This window comes from Gekko japonicus, unplaced genomic scaffold (assembly GCF_001447785.1).
Source record: "Gekko japonicus isolate JY-2015 unplaced genomic scaffold, Gekko_japonicus_V1.1 scaffold78, whole genome shotgun sequence".
Classification (NCBI taxonomy): Eukaryota; Metazoa; Chordata; class Lepidosauria; order Squamata; family Gekkonidae; genus Gekko; species Gekko japonicus.
Window position 1 is genome coordinate 1,338,299 of NW_015165236.1, and position 10,714 is coordinate 1,349,012.

Here is a 10,714-nt window from a genome sequence, read left to right on the forward strand (position 1 = left end):
GGCTGGCTGTCTGGCGGTGAAGATGGCGGCCAGGGCAGCCTGGGTCTGCCGGGCTTGGCGGCTGCCCCTCCGCGCAGGTACCCGCCGCTGGCTCCCTTCCTCCCTTCCCCGGCCGGGCGGTAGCGGCTGGCAAGGTCGGGAGGGGGGTGCCCGCCGCCGGCCTCCCTCCCTCCCGTCCCGTCCCCTCCCTGTCCGTCCGTCCGTCCCGTCGGCGGGCGCGCAGTTGCAGGCGGGGCGCTGCTTTCTCTTGCAGGCTCCCCCCGGCGCGGGCCAGCGGCTGTCGGCGGGCTCTGGGGCGGGGCGGCGGCGGCCCCGAGGCGACCCTTCAGCAACGACAAGGTCCGGGTGGAGCTGGAGGAGAGCACCGGTGAGGGGCGGCCGGGCCGGGCTGCGGAGGAGGGGGGGGGGAGGCGTCTCTCTGCAGCGGGACCGCCTCGAGGCGACTCACAACAACTCAGGCGGTGGAGGGAGAGCCCGGCGGGCGGCCCTGTTGACCTGAAGTGCAAAGTCTGACTCCGCCGGCACTTTGAAAGACCCACGAAGTTCGATTCTGCGTATAAGCTTCCGTGTGCGTGCACACCTTTAAGACCCACAAAGTTTGATTCTGGGTATAAACTGTCGTGTGCATGCACTGCACACTTTTAAGATCCACAAAAGTTCCACAAAACTTGATTCTGGGTATAAACTTTCCTGTGCATGCACACTTTTAAGACCAACAAAGTTTGATTCTGAGTATAAACTTTCCTGTGCATGTATCCTTTTAAGACCCACAAAGTTTACTTCTGGGTATAAACTGTCGTGTGCATGCACACTTTTAAGATCCACAAAAGTTCCACAAAACTTGATTCTGGGTATAAACTTTCCTGTGCATGCACACTTTTAAGACCAACAAAGTTTGATTCTGGGTATAAGCTTTTATGTGTATGCATACCTTTAAGACCTACAAAGTTTAATTCTGGGTATAAACTTCCCTGTGCATGCACACTTTTAACAGCGTTCCATGCGCCTTGGTGTTTAGTCATACCGGCCACATGACCACGGAAACGTCTTTGGACAGTGCTGGCTCTTCGGCTTTGAAACGGAGATGAGCACAGCAACCCTAGAGTCATATTCGACTGGCTTTCGAGCAAGGGAACCTTTACCTTTACCTTACACTTTTAAGACCAACAAAGTTTGATTCTGGGTTTAAGCTTTTATGTGCATACATACCTTTAAGACCAACAGAGTTTAATTCTGGGTATAAGCTTTTGTGTGCATGCACACTTTTAAGACTAACAAAGTTTGATTCTGGGTATAAGCTTTCGTGTACATGTGCACCTTTAAGACCAACAAAGTTTGATTCTGGGTATAAGCTTTTGTGTGCGGGCACACTTCATCAAGCTTTATCTGAAGAAGTGTGCATGCGCACCAAAGCTTATGGGCTGAAAGGTGCCATTGGGCTCAAACTGAACCCATGACAGCAAAAGCAGCCCGTAAAAAGCCTGCCGCCCCATTGCCTTCATTGAAGGGCGTCGTATCTGCTGTAGGTGGCCTGTAAAGTGAAAAACAATAAAACCGGAACCCAACCTCAGTATTAAAACCAGCCTTGGGCCGCTCCAAAGGATACTCATCTCCCAAAGGCTGGAAGCAGACCGGAAAAAATCTCTGGCATGGAGAAATCTCTGGCGCGGCGCCGTTGCTGGCCTCTAGCCATCCACTGGGCTGCTCCAGGGGAGGTTTGCAGTCCCTGGTGCTTTGGGTGGTGGCTTTTAGCGCCCAGCGGAAAGAAGACCAATCAGCCTTCGGCCATTGCAGCACCAGGCCAGTGCCCTTTGGACCCCCCGGGGTGACAGGCAGTCTGGCTCAGTTTCCCTAGAATTGCTCAAGAAGGCGAAAACAGCCACGTTCCGTGGACCGGCTGTTCTGCCAAGGCCAACGTTTCGCCCTTGGGAGGAGGAATCCCTCCCCTTCCGCCTCACCTCTGTGTCCGAGGGGTGTGTTGGTAAACAAGCACGGCAAGCCACGGTCTGAAGCCCATATCTGTGCTCTGTGAAAGTGTCTAAAATAAGGATGTAAGAATCAGGGACGGAGACCCTGGAGAGCTGGAAAGATGGGCCGTGGCTCAGTGGAAGAGCCTCTGCTTGGCATGCGGAAGGTCCCAGATTCAATCCCCAGTGGCATCTCCAGTTAAAAAAGACCAGGCAGTAGGTGATGGGAAAGACCTCCACCTGAGACCCTGGAGAGCTGTCAAGAGGGGCTGTGGCTCAGTGGGAGAGTCTCTGCTTGGCATGCAGAAGGCCCCAGGTTCAATCCCCAGCAGCATCTCCAGTTAAAAGGGCCAGGTAGGAGGTGATGGGAAAGACCTCCACCTGAGACACTGGAGAGCTGTAAAGAGGGGCTGTGGCTGAGTGGAAGAGCCTCTGCTTGGCATGCAGGAGGTCCCAGGTTCAGTCCCCAGGGGCATCTCCAGTTAAAAAGGACCAGGGAGTGGGTGATGGGAAACACCTCCACCTGAGACCCCAGAGAGCCATTGCCTGTCTGAGCGGACCGAGTGTCTGATTCGGGATAAACCCGCTTTCTCTCTCTGTGTGTCTGTGTGCCCAGATGACCATCTTGAGTGTTCTTTTGCCGAAGCGAGTCTTGTCTCCTGAGTCTCTGCTGCTGACCTTCTGCCTTGCCTTGCTCAGGGGTGGCGGTGGTGAAGCTGAAGAGCCCTCCGGTGAACAGCCTGAGCCTGGAGCTGCTGACGGAGTTCTCGATAAGCCTGGAGAAGCTGGAGAACGACAAGGCCTGCCGGGGGGTCATCCTCACCTCGGTACGGGTTCGAGATAGGGCTCTTCCGGGCCCGCAGCGGCGGGTTGCCGACGGGGGTGACTCCTCCTCCGCTGCTGCTGGTGGTCTTTACTCTCTTCGTGAGAAGACTCTGGCGGCCTGCGTTGGGCTCTCTGTGCCGCTGGGGAGTGTAGTTCTTACACTGATGGGAAAGGAATAATTTCCCTCTTAAATGTGCCCAGAAGGCAAGGCAGATGGCGGACTTTGACTGAAGGACAAGCTTAGAATCCTCACACACACACACACACACACACATACACACACACACACACACGACAGGGTGATTTGGAGATATTTATTTAAGCAGTCAAGTCCCTGCTAACGTACAGTGACCTCCGTAGGGCTTTTAAGGCAAGAGACGTTCAGAAGGGGTCTGCCATCGCCTGCCTCTGCGTAGCAAACCCCAGACTTCCGTGTTGGCCTCCCAGCCGAGCCCTCACCAGGGCCGACCAAGGCTCCCTCTAAGCCGGGGAGTCCTGTGAGCAAAAATTCTACTCTGTGAGCCACTGGCATTCAAGTTGTGAGCAAGCGATTTGGCTACTGCATAGATTAGTTTGCTCTGGAGCCTGCCTTCCTGAGCTAAGACGGAAATGTGTGAGCCAGAGGCTAAAAAACTGTGAGCTAGCTCGCACTAACTCAGCTTAGAGGGAACACTGGTTGCAAGCAATGCCCCCTCTAAGCTGTGGAGTCCTGTGTGCAAAAATCCTACTTGGTGGGCGACTGGCGTTAAAGTTGTGAGCGAGCGATTTGGCTCTACTGCATAAACGAGTCTGCTCTGGAGCCCCATCCTTCCCGAGCTGAGACAAAAATGTGTGAGCCGGAGGCTAAAGAAACTCTGGCATCAGCTCACACTAACTCAGCTTAGAGGGAACACTGGGGCCGACCCTGCTTAGCCTCCCACATCTGACAAGATCAGGCCAGGCTAGGCCATCCAGGTGAGGGTAAAAGACATTCAGAGCTGGCTTGCCCTTGCCTGCCTCTGCGTAGCAACCCTGGGCTTCCTTGGTGGCTTCCCATCCAAGGTTCCCTCTAAGCTGTAGAGTCTTGTGAGCAAAATTTCTACTTTGTGAGCTGCTACTGGCATTAGAGTTGAGAGCAAGCGGTTTGACTATTGCATCGATTAGTTTGCTCTGGAGCCATCCTTCCTGAGCTAAGACAAAAATGCGTGAGCCAGAGGCTAAAAAACTGTGAGCTGGCTCACACTAACTCAGCTTAGAGGGAACACTGCTCCCATCCAAGTACGAACGGAGATCTGACAATATCAGGCAGCCTCGGCCATCCAAGTCAGGGGAAGCGGGCTGTGACTGGCTTCAAAATGACACAGGAGTCCTGTGGTGCCCGAGAGTGTAACAGAATTCATTCCAGTGCAGGGTTTCTGGAGACGGTGCTCACTTCTTTGGATTTGCACTGTGTTAAAGCTACAGAGAACAGAAAGGCCGCTGTGGGTGGGGCGGTGGTTTTTTTTTTTTTTTACAAAAGAGGCCAGTTAAAACAAGAACTGACTGCAAATGGGCGAGGACCACGCCCAACTGTTGACATGTAAACCACAACGGATTAATTTAAAACCTTGTCTGCGAAAGCGCAGGATGAAGCTGGAGAAGCCGATCCAATTAGAAAGTGCTACAGGGCTAATTGAAAGAATTAAAAGCTCACGGGTTGAGCCGCGCCAGGTATTAGCACCCAGGTGAGGGATAGTTCTCAGGCGGGTGGACGTGTCAGTCTGTAGTTCTAGCGCAGTGGTGGCAAACCTATGGCACGGGTGCCAGAGGTGGCACTCAGAGCCCTCTCTGTGGGCACGCATGCCATCGCCCCAGCCAGGCCCAGACCATCATTAAAGTGTCGAATTCTCTGCCAAAAAAATTTAAGTAAATGAAAGCATTTGGGATTGCTTTCCTCACTTTGTTTGGATCATCTTAAATTAATGTATGAGTTGTTTTTTCTAAAGTAAAACCTCAGTATTCAGGTTAAATTGCCGTGTTGGCACTTTGCAATAAATACGTGGGTTTGGGGTCGCAGTTTGGGCAATTGGTCTCTAAAAGGTTCCCCATCACTGGCTTAGAGGGAGCATTGCTGGCAACTGAAGGGGGAGGGAGAACCCGGGGAGGTGGTGAGCTCCCCCTCCCTGGCGGTCTTCAACGCAGCAGCGGGACAAACCCTGGTCAGGGATGCTCTAGGCTGATCCTGCACTGAGCAGGGGGTGGGACCAGATGGCCTGTCTGGCCCCTTCCAGCTCTATGGCATTTGGGATTGCTTTCCTCACTTTGTTTGGATCATCTTAAGTTAATGTATGAGTTGTTTTTTCTAAAGTAAAACCTCAGTCAGTATTCAGGTTAAATTGCCGTGTTGGCACTTTGCGATAAATAAGTGGGTCTTGGGTCGCAGTTTGGGCACTCGGTCTCTTAAAGGTTCGCCATCACTGTTCTAGCGCAACTTCTTATTCCAAAATTCTGGGCGGCTCAACAGGCAGATCTTGCTTCAAGGCTCAGGGTTAGGAGGAAGAAGAAGAAGAGTGGATTTATACCCCACCCTTCACTTGGAGTCTCAGAGCGGCTTACAAACTCCTTTCCCTTCTCCCCACAACAGACAGGCTCACTGTTGGGTTCTGTATTTTGCCTTGGTTTAAGGAAGTGTGCAACAAGGCTGCCTTTCCCCTCCTTAGAGGGGTGTCTGATCTGTGCGGGTGACGCACGGTTCTTTGGGGAGGGGGGGAAGGAATGCGGGCACATCTCGCCTTTGGTGTGGTGGTGAAGTGCGCGGACTCTAATCTGGGAGAACTGGGTTTGATTCCCCCACTCCTCCACTTGCACCTGCTGGATAACCTTGGGCAAGCCGTAGTTCTGATAAGAGCTGTCCTTGGACAAAAAGCCGTTTCTCTCAGAGCTCTCTCAGCCCCACCCACCTCACAGGGAGTCTGTTGTGGGGAGGGGGAGGGAAAGGAGATTGTAAGCCACTCTGAGACTCCTTTGGGTAGTGAAGGGCAGGATTTAAATCCAAACTCCTCCTCCTCTTCTTCCTCCAGGGTTTGGACTGAACAACCTGGTAGGGAGACAGCCTGAGATGCTTTCCTCTCCCTCTCTCCCCAGGCCGTCCCCAAAATCTTCTCGGCAGGGCTGGACATTATGGAGATGCACGGCAAAAGCAAGGAGCACTATGCCGAGTTCTGGAAGGCCGTGCAGGAGCTGTGGTTGAAGCTGTACGACTCCAGTCTGGTGACAGTGGCCGCCATCAATGCAAGTTTGATTTCTTTAACGTCCGACTCCCTTGGGATTTGCCCTTGGTTCTCTGGGCTGTCTGGGCCGGGAGGGCTCACGTCCTGATTCTGCTGAAATGCTAGAAAAGATAAGAGGATGCGGATGGGCCGGGGAAACCGGGGGTTGTATTTGCAGGGATGACCAAAACGGACCATTGAAATGGCAAAACTTGTGCATGGCGACGTCCGTTGCAAAGGGCATGAGGTGGGCGTTTCAGTGATTGGGTTTCCTTGCTTGAAACAAGGAGAGGCCGGTCCAGAAGGATTAGGCCATTTGTTTGCCATGAGGCCTTGAAAACGCAGCATCCAAACTAGCTGTTGTCATCTTATTTCTGAAGCGCTTCCTGTCCTTGATGCTGTCGGGCTGTAAGAAAGGCAGGGCCTGTTATCAGGTTCCCAGTCAAATCACTCTCCACACACACTTTGGCAGTGAAATGCTTCATCAGAGATGTGAGATGCTGTGGGTTCAAACTCTCGTTAGGACTGGTTTGCAAAGGCGGGGAAAACGCAACACGTAGATGAAACCCCAAAATCCCATTCACTCCCAGACGGATCTACCGTTGCCCTATCTGGCCTGGCCAGGCACCAAACTTCACCAAGGACATTCTCAGAAAGTTACCAAGCAATACTCCCTAATGCTCTACTCACACACACACACACACGCCCCCTTAGGAATGCAAATGGCAAGCGAGGGCAGGGATACAGTGCTAAGACAGATGCTAAGAATAAAGCCCAAAGGTAAAGGTTCCCTTGCTCGAAAGCCAGTCGAATCTCCGTTTCAAAGCCGAAGAGCCAGCGCTGTCTGAAGACGTTTCCGTGGTCATGTGGCCGGCATGACTAAACACCAAGGCGCACGGAACGCTGTGACCTTCCCACCGAAGTGGTACCTATTTATCTACTTGCAATTTCTTGCTTTCGAACTGCTAGGTTGGCAGGAGCTGGAACTAGAGATGGGAGCTCACTCCATCATGCGGCACCCTGGTCTCGAACTGCTGAACTACTGACCTTCCACAGCCTGCAGTTCAGCGTCTTAACCACTTGAGCCACCGCAGCTCCTAAAGCCCAAAAGAACACAGCAATACAGCTAGCCAATATGGAGGCCAGAGGTTGACGGGCTGTTCACGGCTCACAAAACTGATGTCACCTTGCATTTATTTATTTATTTAATGTTTTGATTTATAGCCCGCCCTCCCTGCAAGCGGACTCAGGGCGGCCCACAAATAGGGCACATGCCAATATATAAAACAGGTTAAAAACAACCTAAAAACAATCATTTACAATATTACGAGTGCTCTAGATGTTTTAATCAGTCTTCAATAAAAAGATGGCGCCTTGAAGATGGTACTCCCAGTTCAGCTGTGTCTGCTCCACGCAGCGCTGTCGTTCGCTCCGCGCAGGGCCAGTTGGTAATGATGGTAAAGGTAGTGATGGTAAAGGTGGTGGCGGCTCCTACTCGAAAGCCTGGCGGGAGAGCTCCGTCTTGCAGGCCCTGCGGAACTGCGCAAGGTCTCGCAGGGCCCGGATCTCCTCCAGGAGCTCATTCCACCAGGTAGGAGCCGCCACCAAAAAGGCCCTGGCCCTGGTAGCAGCCAGCCTGGCCTCCTTGGGGCCTGTGGTCACCAGAAGATGTTGCCTCCCCGACCACAGTGCCTGTTGGGGAAATGTTGCATGAACATTTGGCCCTTACAACCTCAGTGCAGCATGGACTCTGGCTCGTAGGACCTTGCGTTTAAGAGCAGACTTGCTTTGCATTTAAAGAACGACCTTAAGAATGCTTCTGTTATGAGAGCATTTGAAGCCAATTAATACAAATTAAAGAAAGGTGAACTTGGGCGGGGAGAGGACTTGAGAACTCGGGTTCTAGAGCTGCCAGAGTGTCGGGGGGGGGGATCCAGGGGTGCCGTTTGGGGCCCAACAGACCCTTTGTTCTCTGTTCCCTCCCTCTAGGGTTCCAGCCCCGCCGGCGGCTGCCTTCTAGCCCTCTCGTGCGACTATAGGATCATGGCCGAGAACCCCAAATACAGCATCGGTCTAAACGAGACGCAGCTGGGAATCGTCGCCCCGTTCTGGTGAGGGATGTGTGTGGGCGGCCGTGGATGAGCAGCCCAAAGGCCTTTTTGGTGCGGGCCCCGTGCAGACTGGCTGGCTAGCTCGAGCCGTGCCTTATGCCTGAACGCCTGTCCCTTATGGCCAGGTTCAAAGACGCGATGGTCAGCACCATCGGCCACCGGGCTGCGGAGCGCTCCCTGCAACTCGGGCTCCTCTATCCTGCGCCCGACGCCCTCGAGATCGGCCTCGTGGACAAGTTGGTGCCGGAAGAGGAGATGCAGAGCGTGGCGACCCAGGTGATGGCTCAGTGGCTGGCCGCTCCAGGTGAGGAAGCGAGAAGCCTCCCCCTCCCCGGCCCCCATAAGTGTCCCCAAGCCCCGAGAACGAGACTGCACCAGTGTTCCCTCTAAGCCGTGGAGTCGTGTGAGCAAGAATTCTACTCTGTGAGCTCCTGGCATTCAAGTGGTGAGCAAGCGATTTGGCCGCTGCATCAGTCAGTTTGCTCTGGAGCCATCCCTTCCTGAGCTAAGATAAAAATGTGTGAGCTGGAGGCTAAAAAACTGTCAGCTGGCTCACACTGACTCAGCTGAGAGGGAACACTGGACTGCACAGATAAAAATATGGGGGGGGGGGGATGCAGGGAAGGCTGGTCCCAGGCCAAACGGGCCATGGAGGAAGGCCTGGTTGGGGTGAGCCGAGTGAAAATCTACCCAGGGGGGGGGGGCACCAATGAAAGCTGCAAGGAAGGGCTCTGTCTTGGGAGTTCCACGGCAGTCCTAGAGTGTCTCTTCGGGGGGGGGGGGATGCCAAGGGAGCAGCAGGCCTTGCAGTGTCTTCTCCCTAAAGGCTGCCAGGGAGAGACGTTCGCTTCCCTCCCTTTTCTGTTCCCTACAACCCACCGGGGGTGGGGGTGGGGGGCTCTTCTCCTCCGGCTCCCCACAGGCACCCATAGCAGGTTCAGATGGGGAGCTAGTAGAACAGCAGTTGTAAGCAGTGGAGGGGGAGGGGGGGAAAGGGACAGAGAGAAGAAGAAGAAGAAGAGACTGGATTCATACCGTGACCTTCACTTGTCGTCTCAGAGCGGCTTTCAGTCTCCTTCCTTTCCCCTCCCCACAACAGACACCCTGTGGGGTAGGTGGGGCTGGGAGAGCTCTTTTGAGGACTGCTCCTGAGAGAACTTGTGACTGGCCCAAGGTCACCCAGCTGGCCTGCATATGGAAGAGTGGGGAGTCAGACCCGGTTCTCCCAGATCAGACTCTGCCGCTCTTAACCACTACACCAAACTGGGACAGAGGGCAAGGAATGGCGTCCGTTCCAGTCCAGTCAGCTTTAAATCACTGGAGCTGGGGCAGAGTAGACGTGGACTAGCGCCCCCTCGAGGAATGTAGAACCATAGAGCTGGAAGGGGCCAGACAGGCCATCTGGTCCCACCCCCTGCTCAGTGCAGGATCAGCCTAGAGCATCCCTGACCAGGGTTTGTCCCGCTGCTGCGTTGAAGACCGCCAGGGAGGGGGAGCTCACCACCTCCCCGGGTTCTCCCTCCCCCTTCAGTTGCCAGCAATGCTCCCTCTAAGCCAGTGATGGGGAACCTTTTAGAGACCAATTGCCCAAACTGCGACCCCAAACCCACGTATTTATTGCAAAGTGCCAACACGGCAATTTAACCTGAATACTGAGGTTTTACTTTAGAAAAAACAACTCATACATTAATTTAAGATGATCCAAACAAAGCAAGGTAAGCAATCCCAAATGCTTTCATTTACTTAAAATTTTTTGGCAGAGAATTCGACACTTTAATGACGGTCTGGGCCTGGCTGGGGCGATGGCACGCGTGCCCACAGAGAGGGCTCTGAGTGCCACCTCTGGCACCCGTGCCATAGGTTCGCCACCACTGCTCTAAGCTGTGGAGTCTTGTGAGCAAAAATTCTACTTTGTGAGCTACTGCTGGCATTCAAGTTGTGAGCGAGCGATTTGGCTCCTGCATCAATGAGTTTGCTCTGGAGCCCTCCTTCCTGAGCTGAGACAAAAATGTGTGAGCTGGAGGCTAAAAAACTGAGCTAGCCCACACTAACTCAGCTTAGAGGAACACTGGTTGCCAGCCAGGCGGCTACGGGATGGGTGAACGAGATGCGGGAGTTGTGGAGGGAGGATGGACCAGGATTGGGGGGGGGGAATCAGCCGCTCGATCCAACCGGCTTCCCCTCTCTCTGCCGCCTAGACCACGCCCGTCAGATCACCAAGTCGATGATGCGGAAGGCGGCGGTGGAGCACCTGCGGAAGCACCGGGACTCCGACATCCAGAACTTTGTCAGCTTCGTCTCCCGAGACTCCATCCAGAAGTCCCTGCAGATGTACGTCGAGATGCTCAAGCAGAAGAAGGCCTGAGCTGGTCCCGGAGCCGCCGGGCAGGCTGGCGAGGGATGGCTCCTGTGCGGCCGGCCCGGGAACCTCAGTGCCTCTCTCTGACCGGTGGTGCCTCTCGTGTGGACTTCGGCTCCCGGGGAAGAGGGGCAGGCGGGGCCTCTCTGTGCCAGTCGGGTGTTCTCTTCAGTGAGTTAGTTTAACAGAATGTGAACTGCCAATAAACATAACTGTTCAAACGGG

General features: G+C 54.1%; 1 protein-coding gene across 1 annotated transcript; it reads left to right on the forward strand.

Annotated features, from left to right (window-relative positions):
* ECI1 (enoyl-CoA delta isomerase 1) lies at positions 1 to 10,714 on the forward strand. The gene is made up of 7 exons (XM_015409919.1): positions 1 to 77; positions 254 to 367; positions 2,667 to 2,794; positions 5,895 to 6,041; positions 8,009 to 8,130; positions 8,256 to 8,434; positions 10,329 to 10,714. Exons 1-7 carry the CDS (start codon positions 23 to 25, stop codon positions 10,493 to 10,495), a joined length of 912 nt encoding a protein of 303 aa, XP_015265405.1. The 5' UTR covers positions 1 to 22; the 3' UTR covers positions 10,496 to 10,714.

What these genes read in the sequence shown, in the direction of transcription:
- ECI1 (XM_015409919.1), top strand. Translation starts at nt 23, where the DNA reads ATGGCGGCCAGGGCAGCCTGGGTCTGCCGGGCTTGGCGGCTGCCCCTC. An exon ending in GCGGCTGCCCCTCCGCGCAG is followed by an intron (nt 78 to 253) that starts GTACCCGCCGCT and finishes TTTCTCTTGCAG; the next exon opens with GCTCCCCCCGGCGCGGGCCA. An exon ending in GGAGCTGGAGGAGAGCACCG is followed by an intron (nt 368 to 2,666) that starts GTGAGGGGCGGC and finishes TGCCTTGCTCAG; the next exon opens with GGGTGGCGGTGGTGAAGCTG.